At 47.0% G+C, this 19123-nt stretch overlaps 1 protein-coding gene across 5 annotated transcripts in view; it reads left to right on the top strand.

The window, feature by feature from the left end:
• Positions 1–19123, top strand: part of GNG4 (G protein subunit gamma 4) — a 71755-nt gene that overhangs the window by 37852 nt on the left and 14780 nt on the right. For 2 of the 5 annotated variants that reach the window (XM_053605221.1, XM_053605225.1), the window contains exons 2-3: positions 15982–16094; positions 17889–17997. In XM_053605221.1, the coding sequence (XP_053461196.1) occupies positions 17899–17997 (99 nt within the window). In that variant the 5' untranslated portion in view covers positions 15982–16094; positions 17889–17898. Of the gene's footprint in view, positions 1–15885; positions 16095–17888; positions 17998–19123 lie in introns of those variants that run through there. The other 3 variants (XM_053605224.1, XM_053605220.1, XM_053605222.1) reach the window with 3 other exon arrangements.

The following is a 19123-nucleotide window of genomic DNA, read 5'->3' as shown; positions in this document are numbered from 1 at the left end:
CCACCACAATGCTCGCCTAGTTTTTGGTTGTAGGTATCATTGTTGTTCTGCAGGCCCGGTGTTGGTTCAAACCCGCCAGTTCTGGTGTATGTGGCTGGCGCCCTAGCCACTGAGCTTCTGGCACTGAGCCTAAGCCTTGTTTTTTAAATCAAGGAAACAGGAAAGGGGGCCATTGTGAACTAGAGAATGTAAGAAAAATCGTGGAGAGGAGAGAGTGGAGGACACGGATCACCTAGTTCTTTCCATGAGCCCACAAACACCCCAGCCTCACAGCCTCACTCCTGCGCAGGACAGACTCAAAACAGCATAGCAAAGCTTTGAGATTTATACCACCACTCACATCTCAGATGAAGCCCTGAGCAGTACATACACAGAATTGCAAAAATTTTGAAATGTAAGCTGATACCATCATCACACTTTGAGGAACTTGAAAAAATAGTACTTCATTTTATATGGAACCAGAAAAAACCCTGAATAGCCAATGTAATTTTAAGAAATAAAAATACATCTGGAGGCATCATGTTTCCAGACTTTAGATTATACTACAAAATCTACAGTGATCAGAACAGCATGCTACTGGCACAAAAACAGAGATACAGGTCTACAGAATACAGAACCTAGAGATGAACCCAGCCATATAGCACGATCTCATCTTTGATAACCAAACAAAAGTGTACATTGGGGGAAAAGAATCCCTATTTAATAAATGGTGCTGGGAGGACTGGTTAGCCACATGTAGAAGACTGAAATTGGACCCACACCTCTCACCACTGACAAAAAATTGACTCTTGCTGGATGAAAGATTTAAGTTTAAGGAATGAAATAATAAAAATTCTAGAAGAAAGTGGGGGGAAAACTCCTGACAAAATTGGCCTGAGAAAATATTTTATGAAGAAGACCCCCTTGGCAATTACAGCAACACCAAAAATAAATAAATGGGACAGGATCAAGCTAAAAAGCTTCTGCACAGCTAAGGGTACCACAACTAAACCAAACAGCCTTCAGAATGGGAGAAGATATTTACATGCTATAAATCTGACAAAGGAATGATAACTGGAATCTACAGAGAACTCAAATTAATCAAGAGCAAACAACCCCATTTATAAGTGAGCAAGAGACTTGAACAGAAACTTCTCTGAAGATCACAAATGCCCAACATTCACATGAAAAAATGCTCAGCATCCCTAATCATCAGAAAAATGCAGACCAAAACCACCCTGAGATATCCCTTAACTCCAGGAAGATTAGCCCACATCACAAAATCCCAAATCTGCAGATGCTGGCGTGGATGTGGAGAGAAGGGAACACTTTTATAATGCTGGTGTGATTGCAAAGTAATATAACCTTTATGGAAAGAAGTATGGAGAATTCTCAAAGAACTACAAGTGGACCTTCCATTTGATCCTGCAATTCCATCACTTAAGTATCTACCCAGAAGAAGAAAAATCATTTTACCACAAGGACATACACAGCAGAATGTTTTTTGCAGCTCAGTTCACAATTACCAAGACATGGAATCAACCCAAGTGCCTATCAGCCCATGAATGGATTAACATAAACTGTGATATATGTATACCAGGGAGTACTATTCAGCCATAAGAAAAGATGGAGACTTTTATATATTTTGTGTTTACCTGCATGGAGTTGGAACACATTCTTCTTAGTAAAGTATCACAAGAATGGGAAAAAAGTCATCCAGTGTACTCAATAGTAACATGAAACCAATAGATGAACTACACGAATGCACAGAAGGAAAACACAAGTATTGTCTAGGAAGGGAGGGAGAGAGGAGGGAGGTGGAAAAGGGAGGGTGATTGGAGGGATCTCACCTGATGAGCACAATGTGGGGGTGTTTGGTGCGCCCTGTGGTGAAGGGCTCAACTAGGACTTGAACTTTACCTTAGAGATGAAAACAATGTAATCTAAACACTTGCACACTCATATCAATCTGAAATTTAAAAAAAACATACAACAATGACAACTGCAACAAAAAAATAGCTGGGCATTATGGTGGGTGCCTGTTGTCCCAGCTACTTGGGAGGCTGAAGCAAGAGAATCATTTAAGCCCAAGAATTTGAGGTTGCTGTGAGCTGTGATGCCATAGCACTCTACCAAGGGCAACATAGTGAAACTCTGTCTTAAAAAAAATAAATAAATAAGGAAATCTGGAATCAGAATGTAACCTAACAATCTAATAACACCTGTCTAAATAGCCTATGGGTCAAAAGGAAATCACAAAGGATATTAGAAAATATTTTGAATTAATATAAAATGCATAAGATTCAGCTAAAGCAATGCTTATACTGAAATTTATACCATTAAGTGCTTATTTTAGAATAGAAGGTCTCTAATCAATGATTTCAAATGAGAGAGAGAAAACAAACCTAAGGGAAGCCTAGAAAGGAAATAATAAAGAACAAAAATCAGTGAAATTGAAGGAAAGAAACAATACCCCTCCCAATTTGTGGAAACCAAAAGCTAGTTCTTTGAAAAGATCATAAAAATAGACCTCTAGCCAGTTTTCAATCAGGAAAACAAGAGAGAAGACACAAATTACCAATATCAGAAAAGAAAGAAGAGCAATCACTACAGACCCTACATACATTAAAAGGAAAATATTACAAAGGACTTTATGCTCATAAATTCAGTAGCTTTGGTGAAGTAGATAAATTTCATGGAAGACATAAACAACCAAAGCTCATATAAGAAGTTTTGTGAGGGTCAGGTGCAGTGGTTTGTGCCTGTCATCCCAGTTACTCAGGAGGCTGAGGCAGGATAATTTCTGGAGCCCAGGAGTTTGAGGTTGCAGTGAGCAATGATGATGCCACTGTACTCTAAACCTGGTGACAGATTGAGACCCTGTCTCAAAGAAAATAAAGATGACGAAAGAGGAAGAAGAGGAGAAGAAATTCAGAATCCGAGTAGTCCTCTGTCTACTAACAAAAGTGAATTTATAGATAAAGGCTTTTTAGTAGAGAAAATTCTAGTCCCAGATGAGTTCACTGGTGTAAGGAAGAAATGATACTAATTTTATCAAAACTTTTCCAGATAATCAGGAGATGAGGGAACTCATCTCAAGTCACTTTTTGAGGCAGGAACTATGCTAATACTAAAACCCAACAAAACATTGTAAGAAAACTGCAGTCCAATATTCTTCATGAACACAGACCCAGAAACCCTCAACAAAGTATTAACAAACTGGATCTGGTTGTGTGTAAAGAATAATACATTATGATAAAACAGGGTTTATCTAAGAAATAAAAAGCCAGGGAATAGGGGACATGCAAGTTTGGGGACTTGTAGGAGTTAAGTGTTCCTGAAAGATGGAAACAGCCAGAGATGAGGCGAGAGGAGGAACCATGATCCAGCCTTGTATTCAGGGGTGGAGGAGAGAGGAGGAGCCAGGAGCCAGCCTTGTATCCAGGGGTGGAGGAGAGAGGAGGAGCCAGGAGCCAGCCTTGTATCCAGGGGTGGAGGAGAGAGGAGGAGCCAGGAGCCAGGCTTGTATCCAGGGGTGGAGGAGAGAGGAGGTCTAGCACCAAGATATTGGCAAAGGTGCGTTCCTTGCAGCAGTTCTGGGAAAAGCCTTTTTCTTTCTTTTTTTTTTTTTTTCTCCTTGCAATTGGCCAAATCAATATTTTATTTTAGAAAAGTTAACACACAGTGGTAACAAAGACAGCGAAAAGAAAGGAGATGCTGGGATATCCTGTTTGGAAACAAGTTGACCACTTTCGGAAAGAGGATCTTTTCAAGACCAGATAGACAAGCTAGATAAATTAACAGGAGGCTTTGTTTTGGTAAGAGGACTTAAGGCAGCAGCACTCCAAACGTGAAGTGGAAGCAGATTCTTACAGGAGTGATTATACCCATCTCCCAGCATGTTAAGTGTGGCCAGCAGTTGGTATCTGAGGTGGTTCTGAAAGGAATGGACAGATGAGATTTCCCCTGAGGCTGCTTTCCTTTCTGGCAGAAAGGGAAGGATGTTCTCCTAGGAAGATAGAAGGAGGCTCTGGCCAGCTCAGGAGCTCAGGGAACTAACCACTCCTGCAAAGGGTGGTGGAGAAGCTGCAGGCCCTTCCTGGTGCCTGCCAACCCCGGGCAGGCCTTTGGCACAGGGACACAAGTCCAGGAGCCTTGCCTGGCATCACTGGCCCTCTGAGGGGCCTGAAGCTGTGGCCTGCTCAGCAGCTGCCTCTGTGCACTGGGCTGCACAGGAGATCTTGTAGGACAGCCATATGCTTGCCAGGCAGGCGAGGGTGGCCAAGAAACCGAAGTTCGCTCCAGCCTCCAGTCTGCTGGTGTAACTCTTGGATGCTGCCACGATGGAGGGATGGGGTGGAGCAGGAGGAGCAGGGTACCGATTGATGATGCAGAAGTTCCCACAGGGACCAGTTGATACAGATGAGCACACGGCTGATGTGAAAGGGGCTGGTCAGAAAAAGACGAGATCGTCGTTAAGTTGCAAATGTTGACCACTTCAAAGTGGCTGTAGGTGCTGTCGTCGGCCCACACAGGGCTCTGCACACAGATGAAGGCAATCAGCACAGTGATCATCCAAGCCACTTTCAGCAGGTTCCTGTAGATCTGGGGGTCCATGGGGACCAGCAGCACCTCTGAGGGGCTCACACCAGGCTGGGCACAGAGCCACCAAGCTGGCGCCAGGCTACATCGCGGCCCAGCCTGTTTCCTCCCTAGGCCACGGCCCTGGAGCCCCAAAATTCTTTTTCTTGGCATTACCTACTTCTAAAGTCTGCACGCTCCTTGACTTGTGGCCTCTTCCCACCTTCAGAGTCAGCAGTGTAAGATCTTTCTCTGACTGTGCTGCCTCCTTCTCTCACTTATAAAGACCCTTGTGATTGGGTGGGGCCTGTGGCTCAAAGGAGTAGGGCCCATATACCAGAGGTGGTGGGTTTAAACCCAGCCCCAGCCAAAAACTGCAAAAAAAAAAGACACTTGTGATTACCCTGGACCTACACATGTCAGCCTTCCTATCCCAGCTGATCAGACATAATGTGTTCACAGGTTCCAGGAATTAGGACACAGACAACTTTGGGAAGCCATTTCCCTGCCTTCTACCCCCAGAAACCACATAGTTTCCGGGGGTAGAAGGCAGCGAACCATATTGCTCAGCAGTGTTGCTTAAGGTAAGAATTTTCCCTACCGGTAAATTATCTATGGACAGGGAGCAGCTATGAATGAACTTTAAGTGTCTGAATTAGACACCAGGCTTTGAACTCCACCCCCCACAAGTTTTTCAGTTGCAATGGCCGGAATGTTTGTATCTTCCTCCAGAATGAGCTTGAAACCTACTCCCTCATGCAGGAGCATTACGAGGTGGGCCCTTTAGTGGGTAATTAGGTCTGATCCCTTCCTGAATGGGATTAGAGCCTTTATCGAAGAGGCCCAAGACGCTCACTTGTCCCTTCCACCCCGTGAGGACACGGTAAGAGGTTGGCAGTTCACAGTCCAGAAGAGGACCTCACCATTCACCAGCACCCAGTGGCGCTGCCACCCTGATCCTGGATTGATTTTCAAGAACGGGGAACTGTGAATAGTAAGTTTTTATTGTGTAAATTTTTTTTGTTTTGTTTTGTTTTTTGAGACAGAGTCTCAAGCTGTCGCCCTGGGTAGAATGCTGTGGCATCACCACTCACAGCAACCTCCAACTCCTGGGCTTCAGCGATTCTCTTGCCTCAGCCTCCCAAGTAGCTGGGACCACCGGCGCCCGCCACAATGCCCAGCTAAGTTTTGGTTGTAGTTGTCATTGTTGTTTGGCAGGCCCGGGCTGGATTTGAACCCGCCAGCTCTGGTGTATGTGGCTGGTGCCTTAGCTGCTTGAGCTACAGGTGCTGAGCCTATTGTTTAAATTTTAAACAACAGTGGTTCTCAAACTTCCTAATGCTGCGACCCTTTAATACAGTTCCTCATGTTGTCGTGACCCCAACCATAAAATTATTTTCGTTGCTACTTCATAACTGTATTTTGCTACTGTTATGAATCATAATGTAAATATCTGATATGCAGGATGTGTTTTCCGATGGCCCAAAGGGGTTGCTACCCACGGGTTGAGAACGGCTGGAAAGCTACCCAGTTTGTGGCATTTTGTTAGAGCAGCCCGAGCAGGAGACAGTGACTCTTGTATGTGACACGTCCCTGTGAACTGTTAGGGATGCTGCTGCAGGAGGAGAACTTTCCTGTGAAGACCCTGCACTGTCCTCCCTGGGTTTCATCTTGCGCTGTAGCTGTCCACGGGGCCGGGGTAACTCCTGGATGTTGCATGAACCCCTGTGAGGGCTCCTCCAGGACTCCTCAGGAGCGCAGCACCTGGCGTTCTGCTGGGGACTCTGTCCTCATCCTTCTGAGTAGACTGGGGTGCCTTCTGTCATGGTCTTGTGGGTCTAAATACCTAGAGCAGTGATTTTTAGCTGGTGTATGGTGAGTGGATCTTAGGTGTGTTGAGAAAAATTTTAAAGATCATTAATACTAGATTATTACCCAAGCTCTTGTGACACTGTGCTAAAGAGAGCCTGGCTTTCATCCTATAACCATCGAGGAGCCAACTGCTACACTTGTAAATACTTCACCTTCTTAACACCTGTTCACAGACGCTGGCAATGTTCAGACAACCCTGGTAACTAACATTTGAAACTGAGACCCACAGTGTTTAGGTAACTTGCCCAGGTTTGCCTGGGGAATTGGTGGTAGATCAAGGCTCCTCCCTCCTCCCCCCCCTTCCCGCCTGTCGAGCATGCTAAAAGCAGCCCACCTGCTCGTAGCATTTGTCTCCTGTGCAGTTGGGATCAGCACTCCGTCCTCAGAGGATCTATGGACTCTAAGTTACAGAAAACACCTAATCAGCTTGCATCCACTTACTAACTTCCTGCTGGCACACAGGATTCTATTTAGGAATCTCTTCCCTGTGGATGACTTCATTTTATCTCGTACCTCTTGCAGTTCTTGTGTTATTTTGACAAAGACACATGGCCAGGGTGAGAGCGAAGGAAAATAATAGTATAGTACGAATTTAAAACTGGGGCATTATCCTCGCACCTTGACAGGGCAGTGGTAAGAAAGCAAGGAAGTGGTCAAAATGATAAAGACCTACAAGAAGGACACGGGAACCACCTGAAGAGACTCCCACTGGCCAAATCCAGGACAGTTTAAATAAGCATCAAAATAAACACTGATAGTAATGAATTGTAACCTACTGAATGAAACAGAAAACCACGCGTTCCTACTGATAGCAACCAATACACGGATGCACTGAAAGTTTGATGAGAAACAAGTTTAGGCAGTTTTAAGGCGTCTTCCGAGAAATTCTTGTTCATTACAAAAAGAAAGTAATTCCACAGTGGGAACGCTTGGCAGACATCACCTTAATTGGGTGATAGCAATAAACATCATCAGTGATGGGTCAGTGTGACATGTTGGGCTACTGGGCAGGATGCCCCAAATTGAGGGACATCCTACAAAATAACAGCCATAATCTTGGAAAATACTGTAGGTCACGAGAGCCAGAGGCCTGGGGGAGGCTAAAGAGACATGAGAACTGAGTGCGTTACGTGGCTCTGAACTTGACCCTTCTGTTGTTAAGGGAATTATAGGTATGTTTGGTGAAAGCTGAATGCAGTCAGAGAAGTAGGTGGTAGTAAACTTATAATTTCTTGACTTTGATGGTTGTGTTGTGGTTAGATTAGAGAAGGTCTTTGTGTGTAGGAATCGAAGCCTTCAGGCGCGACGGGGAGTCAGGTTGGCATCTCACACTCAGTAGTTCAGGAGGATCTTCTTGATGCTGCACTTTCAGGCTTTCTGAAAAATTGAATTGTTTAAATTCAATTAAACAATTAACTTAAATTGTTTAAAAATTGAATTGTTTTGAATTGTTAAATTTTTAAAAATTGAATGTTAAGACAGTCTTTTAAGAAGCAAGTCACGGCAAAAAGCATGTGAAAAGGTGCTCATCATCCTTAGTCATTAGGCAAATGCAAATCAAATCCACGATAAGATACCATGGGACACCCTCCGGGATCCAAGTGGTAAAATCCAAGAAATGGAAAATACCAAATGTTGGCGACGAGGTGGAGAAACTGGAACCATTGCTGACAGGATGTAAAATGGTTCGAAACAGGTATTCTAGCAAGAACCTGCATGTGCACATTCATCGCAGCACCATGCACAACAGCCAAAAAGGTGGAAGCAGCCGCGTGTCCATCCGCTGGTCAAATGGATAAAGAAAATACGGTGCCTCCCTACAACACCGCGTTGTTCATCCATAGAAAAGGAACACAGTGCTGGCACACTGCAGTGTGGAAGAACCCTGAAACACCATGCTAAGTAAAAGAAGCCAGTCACAGGGTCTGCCTATTTTATGATTTAATTCACATGAAAATTTCAGTCCACAATAGGTGAATCCATGGACATAGAAAGCAGATTGTTGGTTGCTAAGTGTTGGGAATATAGGGAAATGGGGAAAATTGCTTAATGGGTGTGGGGTTTTATTTTGGAGCAATAGAAATGTTTGGGGGTGAAGGGCTTACAGTGGCTCACACCTGTGTTCCCAGCACTCTGGGAGGCTGAGGTGGGAGGATTGCTTGAAGCCAGGAATTCAAGACCAGCCTGAGCAAGAGTGGACAGTGTGAAGGGTCACACCGAAGGTGGATCTGGCTTTTCTTTCTGCTGTTCATTCTGCACGAATTTGACAAATGCTCTTAAATATGACATCTGGTCTGCTAAGCTTCTCTAATGTACTTGACCTTGACAAGAGCTAGATAAAGGAGGGTAGTGTCTTGGTGACAGGCTGCCAGCAGGCCCAGCATCGATCAGACCCAGAGTGCTCTTCCTAAGAAACCCTTGGTTGACTCTCAAGTCCTGTACCGTTCACATCAGGCCTCAAGCTCCTTATCCCTACGCTGGTTCAGCATCTGTGTGATCAGACGTTATTAAATCAGGCAGATGCTGTTGAGCAATCAAGATGTAAATTGAGTCATTGTAAAATCCAAACCAAATTGTAAAATGCATCAAGCTTGACTATTACAGTATTTAATTTGCTAAGTGGCTAGAGCTAGAGTGGGGAGAATCATGGCCCTGTGAGGGTGGGGGGTGTCCCCGTGCAGACACAGCCCTGGGTGTCTGGAGTGATGGCACCTGATTCCCTGCCACTTCCTTCGGGGGTCAGCTCCATCCGGAGATGACTGAGAAGCAGCAAAGTTGGTCATATGATACCAGAATACCCCTTTATAGGTCCATGAGTACAGAAAGAAAGGCTGTGCCCTTTTCCACTGCAGCAGCTGTGACTTTTCAAGTGAATTAGGATTTCTCCTCCCTTGTAAATCCCTACATTGACTAATGTGACCTCCATTGTTGGGGGAACCCTCTAGGGTGTCAACTCAGTATGAGTTATCCTTGTAACAAGTCAGAGCCAATTTATCTTAAAGCCAGAAAGGGAGAAATCTTAAACGTTCATGTTGAACTCCAGGAGAGAACCCCTCCTCAACTGTTGTGCTAAAACAGTGCCACCCTGGGAGCCTACAATCTAGCAGGATTTTAGGGTGAAATGTGGAACACTAAAAGTGAACGCAGTTTCACATGGCGGAATCCTTGTTGTAATTGCATGCCTCACCGTATTTGGTTTCCCAAGTAGAATTTCTTAAATGACGGCTTTTGTCTCAGATTTAAAAGCATTTTCAAGCCATGTTCCTTGAAGGCAATGCTTCCATATAAATGAGCAAGACGCAAAGCTGCTGTGATGACTCTTTGTCACAAAAATACAGTGACTCGGCTCAGCACCTGTAGCTCAGCGGCTAGGGCACCGGCTACATACACCAGGTTCAAACCCAGCCTGGGCCTGAAAAAAATAATGACAACTACAACAAGAAAATAGCCGGTTGATGTGGTGGGCACCTGTAGTTCGATACTTGGGAGGCTGAGGCAAGAGAATCGCTTAAGCTCAAGAGTTGGAGGTTACTGTGAGCTGTGACGCCACAGCACTCCAATGAGGGTGACTTAGTAAGACTGTTTAAAAAAAAAAAACAGTGACTTAAAAGGTGTGGAAATGTATTTCTCTGCTGTAGGAGCACAGAGGGAGCAGCCAAGCAGACAGGACAGCTCAGATCCAGGTGGGCTTTAAGGGATCCTTCTATTTTGATTCTCCCTCTTGCCCCAGGCCTGTGGTTCACAGAGTGTCTGGAGAATCAGGGTCACCTGCAGGGCTTGTTAAACCACTTCCCACTCCCAGAGTTTCCATTCCGTGGGTCTGAGTGGGGCCTAAGCATTTGCATTTCTGACAGGCTCCCAGGGATACAGACACCCAGGTGCAGAGTCCTCACCTGGAGAGACACCTCCTGGTGTCCTCAGCTGCCCGTGTTGAAGTTAAGCTGCAGACACATGCATGTTGCCAGTCTTGCAACAGTAAAGAGCACAGAGGCACACAAGTGGCATTTCAGAGCCCAGTCATCATTTCTGTTCTCTCTCCATTGGCAAGAAAGAGTCACAAGGCCACACTTAGCTGGAGCCCACACGCCCTGCCACAGTTAAATTTCTGCGAGAGGAAGGTGGTTTTATTCTCACAAACAGCCTTGTGCCTCCACTCAAAAGAATGTATTCATGGCCCAGCACGGTGGCTCACACCTATAATCCCAGCACGTTGGGAAGCTGAGGTGGAAGGATTGTTTAAAGCCAGGAGTTCAAGACCAGCATGGGCAAGGTACCCGAGATCCTTGTCTCTCCAAAGAATTTTAAAATGTAGCCAGGTGTGGTAGCACATGGTTTAGTCCCCGCTACGCTACTAGGGAGGTGGAAGCCAGAGGATTGCAACACCCCTACCAGACTATGAGCTCTGTGAGTTCAGAGGCTCTGAACGACCCTGGTGTCAATAGATAATGTGGGACACTAGGTCATTATCCTCAGAACCCAAGGACCTAAATTAGCTTCATATATGAGTTGAAGCAAGAGCAGCCATGGAGAATTAAAGTCACCACTGAGGCCCGTGTTTGTTCTTTGATATACACACATTTGTATGGATGGACTGCTCTGAGCTTGCCCCGTCCCTGTCTCGCCCTGGAGACACAGAAGCTAACAGAGCAAGGCCTCTGCCCTCGAGGGGCTCCCAGTTGGTGAGCGGCCAGGTAGTGGGCATTCCCGGGACCTCACAAGGAAACATGAGAACATGTTCAGAGACGAATATATTTTCTTCTCTTTAGGGAAAAGAAAAGGTTTTGCAAACATCATGGTAAAATTTAGTGTTGTTAAAAGGCAGCTTTCTTTAGCAGCCGTATCAGGGAACTCAGTCAAGAGCTAAATTCCTATCAGCTCCGACAGTGATGATATGGGGAAGGTGTCGAGACCCCTTCCTGGGGTGCAGGGCAGGTTGGCGGGATGACATTTGACTTAAGTGCCAAACATTGGATGCAAGAGGCTATGCGGATGCCAGGTGACCAGGGAGACACTGATGCAGTCTTTTTACGATATGTGGCTTCTCAAAGAGCTGCTAGGATTAATTAAATCATCAGAAAGAGGAATGCAGAAAGCTGAATGGGATGTTAATAACATTAAGGGTCAGGAGAACAGCAGCTTTGCTGGTCTCTACTCTTCACCACTGACTCGTGGAAGACTCTGCCCCTCTGGTCCAGCACAGCGCTTCTCACATTCTAACATAACATGAATCACCTGGCTTAAAACGCAGATTCGGCTCAGGGGACACTGATGCTGTTATCTTCCACCATGGTTTGAGGAGCAGCCCTCTGGCCTCCCTGAGCCCCTGCACAGTCCTGCTGAGGGAGGTCTGGGGGTTGGCGTGCACACCAGAGTTTGGGACATGCCCACTAGGTGCAGACTAGACTGGTGTTTCTCAACGCGGCTGCACAATGGACTCTCCTGGGAAGCTTAAACATCCACTGATGGTGACTTAAATGTTCTGGGATTTGATCTGGGCATCAGGATCGTTAACCCCCCACATGCACAACCTGAGTGGTTCAGATGTGCAGCAAAGACTGAACCTCTGGCTCCCTACAGAGCAATGGTATTAAACCTTCAGACTGTGTCAGAATTCCCTGGAGCCCTAAGACAGAATACAGAGGCCCAGGAACACAGTGGTGGGTACAACAGGGCCTTACTTAATATTGCTACATTTCCAGATGATTCTGATTCCAACCAAAATTGGGAGCGGCTGGTCAGGAATGGCTTCCCCACAGTGGGGTGGGGTGTGTGAGCTCTGGGCTGCACATGCACTCCCAGGCCCCAGCTGCTCAGCCCTCTGGGAGGGGCCTTGGGCTGCCTGAGTCGGGGGAGCCTGTTGTCCCCATGGGGCTGTTTACCCCAGAATGTGGTGGAAAAGAGTAAGAAGCACAATTATATCAAAAGACAAAAAAAAAAAAAAAACTAGGACATTCCTGCATCAATAATTTTGAGAAATGCAGGCTTAAATAAATAAGTTTCTCTACTGCAGGATTCTTCAGAATTTTTAATAGGTTAGTGTAGTTAGTACTATGACCTGCCAAAGAAAGAGCAAACTAATGGCCATCTCTCCAACTCCTATGACCAGGGGACCTCCTGGTATGGAGCTGGTCAAGAGAGCTTGTCCCACAAAGCCCCGGACAGCTAAGACAGGATGTATGTATGTGCAAAATAGCTCGTCTAGCTACTAAAGCAAATATCAGCACCCCATCTGTATTTTTCTTGTTCTCTCCCCAGCTGGCCTCCTGGCATTTGCAGCCTTTACTGCAGGATGTTTGCTGGGAGGAGTGGTGCAGACTCCCACTAAAGATACTGAGAGTAGAGAATATTCCCTTGGGCACGTCTGATTTTAGAACCAAAGAAGTCGGCCGTTAGGAGGGAGGCAGGCTGGTGTGGCCGTGTTGGCAGCCAGGGGACGGCGTTTGAGGGGGCCTGGGATGGACGGTGACAGCAGGCCATGGCTAAGATTTCCTGAAGGGGATGTGAGAGGGGAGTTACACAGCCATTTTGTTTTCTCCCATTCCTACCTCCCAGGGTTGGATGCCTTTCCAGAAGGTTGGGAGGGAAGATTTCTGGAGCCAGATCTTCTTGGGAAGTCATCTTTCTGGGGTGCAGGGTTTAGGCTCTGCCCCTCCCCTTAGCAGGCCTTCTCTCTAGCACGTGTCTGTCTCCTTCCCCCCCCCCCTCGGTCTGGAAGATAGTGGGGGCAAGAAGGACGCCTGATGGAGGAGCAGTGAGGCACCTCCGCACCCATCCTTGTCTTCTCTGGTTAGGGCCCTCTGGGCCTCCCACAGTTGGCTAAAACCAGCCAGCAATTATGATTCCCTACAGTCTGCAACACCAGTGACCTGACCTGGTTTTCAAGAGCATTGTTTACAAGTGAAGAGAAAGAGTTTTCTGATAGCAGAGGGGTGAAAAAACAAAACGGAAGATTAGGGGGAAACAACGTAAAGGCCAGGACCTTGAGGTTACAGTGAGCTATGATCATGTCGCTGCACTCCAGCCTACATGAGAAAGCAAGACTCTGTCTCTTTAAAAAAAAAAAAATATGTTTAAAAGAAAAAAAGCTGGGCATGGTGGCTCCTCCTTGTAATCCCAATGCTTTGGGAGGCCAAGGCAGGAGCATTGCTTGAGGTCAGGGGTTGAAACTAGCTCAGTGACCAGTCTCTACAAAAAATTTAAAAAATGAGCCAGGCCTAGTGGTTCGTGTTGTGAGGATTGCTTGAGTCCAGGAGTTCAAGGTTACAGTGAACTATGATCATGCCACCACACTCTCGCCTGGGTGACAGATAAGACCATGCCTATAAAAAAAGCCCAATAACTTTTAAGGGGACAAAGTGTCTGAATACAACAAATTTACTCTAACTAGAACAATGTTTGTCAAAAGGCAAAACAGGCTGTCTTAAGCCCATGTGGGCTTCTTTAACAAAATACTATTGCCAGGGTACCTTATAAACCCAAGACGTTTATTTCTCACAGTTCTAGAGGCTGAGAAGTCCAAGGCAAGGGGCTGACAGATTTGATATCTGGGGAAGACCTGCTTCTTGGTTCTTCCTGCAGACAGAGCCTTCTGGCTGTGTCCTCATGTGGTAGAAGGTGTGAGGTGTCCCTCAGACCCCAGGCATGAGGTCTGCACCCTCATGACTAGTCACCTCCCAAGGCCCCACCTCCTGGCACCAACACCCTGAGGGTGAGGATGTCATCGTATAAAATGGGTGGAGTAATGTTTGCTTGGTACCAACATTCCAACCATAGCACAGTCTGAGAAGTAAGTAGGCCCCAAGCTCAGCTTCGAACAATCTGCCCTGAAGTTCAAACCAAAACGAATTTGCATTCTGCCCTGGCCAAGGGACAAAACAGGACTGTCACCTGCCTTCATTCCTCCTGGGCGATTTTGCTCTGAGTTCATTATGGCTTCTTGGCAGATACATGCTTTAGGGCAGGACACCCAGAAAACCATTGGGGAAAGAGCCCGTCACCCACAGTTGGCCGTTCTCCAGGCACTCTCTCCCGGGAGGGGGTGGACAGGACTGCGCGCCTCCCTGTGGAGAATGCGCTGTGAGAGGCCTCGTCAGTTATCTGACCCAGTCCTCTCTTCTGTGCTAAATTTTCTTTGGCTGAAATCAAGTTATTTCTAATTTGTGAAAGAATAATATACATCAATGTGGTCGGGCTGTGCCTGTGGCTCAGGGGTAGGGAACATATACCGAGGGTAGCGGGTTTGAACCTGACCCGGCCAAACTGCAACAAAAAATAGCCGGGCATGGTGGCAGGTGCCTGTAGTTCCAGCTACTCGGGAGGCTGAGGCAAGAGAATCGCCTAAGCCCAGGAGTTGGAGGTTGCTGTGAATTGTGATGCCACAGCACTCTACTGAGGGCAATAAACTGAGACTCTGTCTCTAAAAAAAGAACAACAACAACCCAAACAACCCTGAGATATCATCTAACCCCAGTGAGAATGGCCCACATCACAAAATCTAAAAACTGCAGATGCTGGCGTGGATGTGGAGAGAAGGGAACACTTTTACACTGCTGATGGGACTGCAAACTAGTACAACCTTTCTGGAAGGAAGTATGGAGAAACCTCAAAGCACTCAAGCTAGACCTCCCATTTGATCCTGCAATCCCATTACTGGGCATCTACCCAAAAGGAAAAAAATCCTTTTATCATAAGGACACTTGTACTAGACTGTTTATTGCAGCTCAATTTACAATCGCCAAAATGTGGAAACAGCCTAAATGCCCACCAACCCAGGAATGGATTAACAAGCTGTGGTATATGTATACCATGGAATACTATTCAGCCATTAAAAAAAATGGAGACTTTACATCCTTTGTATTAACCTGGATGGAAGTGGAAGACATTATTCTTAGTAAAGCATCACAAGAATGGAGAAGCATGAATCCTATGTACTCAATTTTGATATGAGGACAATTAAGGTTATGGGGGGGAGGAAAAGCAGAAAGAGGGATGGAGGGAGGTGGGTGGGGCCTTGGTGTGTGTCACACTTTATGGGGGCAAGACATGATTGCAAGAGGGACTTTACCTAACAATTGCAATTAGTGTAACCTGGCTTATTGTACCCTCAATGAATCCCCAACAATAAAAAAAATCATAAAAAAGAACAACAACCCGTATCAACGTGGTGACCGTAGTTATCTCTGGGAAAATACATTATAATCTCTTTCTTTGTTATAATTTTCTCTGTCTTCACATTTTCTATAGTGGATATATATTTTTATGATAGGCAAACAAATGTGAGCTGTTTCTGTCTGGCAGCGGTTTGGCTGGGACTGCTCATATGAGGCATAGAGCCACTAGGCCTTCAGGTTGGCAGGGACAGCTGCTGTCTGGCAGGGCCAGGGCTGCCTGTGGCCTCGGGGTTGCGTCCTCAGCGTGCCCTGTGTCAGACTGGGGGGTGGAAAGCTGCTGAGCCTGAGGAGAGAACACGGGAGCTGGGCCATATGGGACACCAGGGACAGCGGAAGGAGGCTCCCCACACTGGAGACACGTCTCTGGTTCTGCTTGCAGGTGAGCCTCAAAGCAGGAATTCTGAATCCACCTCTTGTCTGAGGACAGACTGCTGCTGCCACTGCTGGCCTCAGTCCCCTGCCCAGACCCGTCACCGTGCTGCCCCTCAGCAGGTAAGGGTTCTTTTTGGAGAACAGGTGTCTTTGCTGGGAGTGTGTGGGGCCTGGCTGAAACTCAGCTCTCAGCAGCTCTTTCTTCTGAGAGTTTCACTGCTCTGTCTGCCTTGTAAAGCTCACTGACCACCTCACTTTATCCCCCGTGTGAGATGCGCCCATTTGGGAGAGCAGGGAAGAGCACCAAGCCGTCCCCAGGGGTTGCCAGGCCTGGGCTGGGAAGCCGGCTGCGTGTGCCTGCCCCTGGGGAAGAGATGCCCCGCAGACACATGTCCCTGTCCAGCCACATGCTGTGACAAGGGGAGGCTGATAAACACCATCACCCACCCTGACTCTGCAGTCTAAGCTGGTTGCTCCCTGCAGGCCCCAGGGTCTGCAGTCACGGACAGTGTACAGCCAGCTGTGGCATTCCGCCTTTGATACATGCCAGCCATCTTGATGTGCTGGGTCACAGACTGGGTCCCGGGTATGTGTGCCGTGAGAAACCAGACTGACCCCTGGAGAGCAGGAACATGAACACACACAGACACATGAAACAGCTTGGGGCTCACTGATGGTGACAAGGGTGACTGCTGGAAACGGACTCCGGGAGCACTGGGGGCTGCCAGGCAGGCTTCTCTGTCCCCTGCTCAGGGCTTCCGTCATGATGTTAGCATCTCGTCCTGTTCTTACTGAGGGCCTCTTTGTGGGAAGCTACAGTTACCTTTCCTCTCCATCTCCCTCTTGAGCAGAATACAGATTGAGGGAAGGAAGGGTCTTCTGTGTTGTTTGAGATGAAAAAGACATACGTATATTTTTATACGCTGAGACTGAACCCAGAGGCACAGACATTACTGGGCAGAGGGGTGAGTGACAGGGCAGCACTTTTGGCGAGGGGACCTGCAAAGTGTTAGTCTTAGATGAGAAGATGCTTTCAGCTGCAGGTGACAGACAAGTGTGGCCTGAACTGCGAGGAAGACATTCTCTCAATGTCAAGGATCAGAACTGGACCTTCCAGGACCCATCCTTCCAGCTCAGGGCTCCGGGTCAGTTTCTCTGTGTTATAGGTGGCATCACAGTGTTCTTTTCTTAATCACACTGCATCATTGTGTGTTGGGTCAGGGAGAATTTCTCTTTCTAGAAAAGCAAATCTAAGCTTGGGATAGGGGTACGTATGTGTGTGTGTGTGCATGTTATATTGTTGAAAACACAAACTCTCAACCTAAAGTCTGTAAACATTTAGAAGGACAGCAGATTAAAATTAATAATAAAGCAATTTTATGCGCTGAAAATGTGCTCCTAAAGCCGTAGGTTGCTAGGAGAGGCTGTTTGAAACAGTGGAACCAATACTTGGCTAGACTTTAAAGCTTTGAGTTCAGGCTCCGGATCCATAAATGTTGGCTGTTGGCTCTGGCTTCTGGCTCTATTTCTCTGATTTTTGTGCTTTCTTAATTTACAAAACAAAAATTAATGCTGTCCTGTCAACTTTATGGGCTGCCGCAGGAATGAGCCAACAAACGTGTGTGAAAACAGATGTCTGGGTATTACTTAGGGTTGCAATGGTGGTGCTGAAGAATTCACTCTGGGACCATCCGTCTCACTCTCCCCAGGACTGAGAAAGTCTTTCCAAAGAAAAGCGGAGTGTCTTGCTGGCTCCCTTGCTCTAGGGAAGCTGCCCTTCTCTTGTTTTCTGTTGCTTACCCCGGCTTGCATAGAGAAGCTGCAGGAGGTGGGAGAAGGGGAAAGGCTGAGTACAGTCCTGCCTTACCCTTGGAAAAGCAGCACCTCCAACCCTTTGTTTCTGGTGGCTTCTAGGGGCAGCAGAATGAAAGAAGGCATGTCCAATAGCAGCACCACGAGCATCTCCCAGGCCAGGAAAGCGGTGGAGCAGCTGAAGATGGAGGCGTGTATGGACAGGGTAAAGGTAAGCTCGCCTCATACCTCCATCAAACTCAACTCAAAATTTTCCTCCCATTTCTGAAGCAGCCTTGTGAGCATTCATACAACACCCAGCAGAGCATCCAGCCTGCCTGAGCTGTAACATTTACAAACGAGTGTTTGCTTCAGAGTTTTGAGTGTGCCCAAGGATTCAAGTGATGCAAACTACACAGCATGGTGAGTCCCGTAAGGAGTCCCAAAAATACACTCGTAATCCATCTCGGCTCCTTTTTAGCTCTGTTGTCATGCCAGTAAGCAAGAGGGAGAGTTTAACAGTGATATCCTCACTGTTTCTCGGCCCAGTGCTAGACAGCATCAGGTAATTTAACAGGATTCCTGTGGGGGTGAAGCACTGAACTGTGCCTGTGTTTGTCAAATATCCCTGTAGGGAAAGTGAGGAAAGGTGCTGGCCGCCTCCCAATGTGTTCATTTTGCTGATAAGTGCGGGTCTCTTTGTACTGAGAGAGCTGAAGCAAGATGAAGCCCCCTATTCTCCAGATGCCACTGAGGGGCAAGCAGGGGCCCTCACAAGGCATGTGGCTGTGAAATGCGGGTGAGGCACACTCTGCACCTACTGACACCAGCTCCAAGTTCAGTGCCAGTCCTCTCAGTCTCCAGGGTAGAGGAGGGAGCAAGGTTAGCACCCAGAAAACAATCCTAAAGCAGCATGAGCCTCAATGGTACAGAAAAGGATTTAAGGATATGTGAAGATGGGGCTGAGGTGAGAAGCATTCCTGCCCTCCCAGTCTGCACGGACCATGAATGGGGTGGTCTCTACCACACGCCACATTGCTCAGAGAAGAGTTCTTGCAGGGACTGCTTCTGACCTGATATTGGAGAAGGAAAGGCCAATGTGAGCGAATCAAGGCTGGTGTCAAGCAGTGGACTTGCTGGGAGAGCTGTGGGCTGTGCTGGGGAGACAGTTTGGGCAGCTCGGAGGAGGGCACTGTGCACACAGGTGAGGGTCACAAAAATGACAAAAATAACTGGACCTGAGGCCTCTCAAAGCCTTGAGAGGACAGGTGTTTGAGGCGAACCCCCCTGTCAGCAGTCGATGGAGTTGTCCTAGGTGAGGAGGCAGTGGATGCTCTGAGGGTTCAGGAGAGGCAAGA

Source organism: Nycticebus coucang, chromosome 10, assembly GCF_027406575.1.
Source record: "Nycticebus coucang isolate mNycCou1 chromosome 10, mNycCou1.pri, whole genome shotgun sequence".
Taxonomy (NCBI): domain Eukaryota; kingdom Metazoa; phylum Chordata; class Mammalia; order Primates; family Lorisidae; genus Nycticebus; species Nycticebus coucang.
This window is presented reverse-complemented; position numbering and strand designations above follow the sequence as displayed.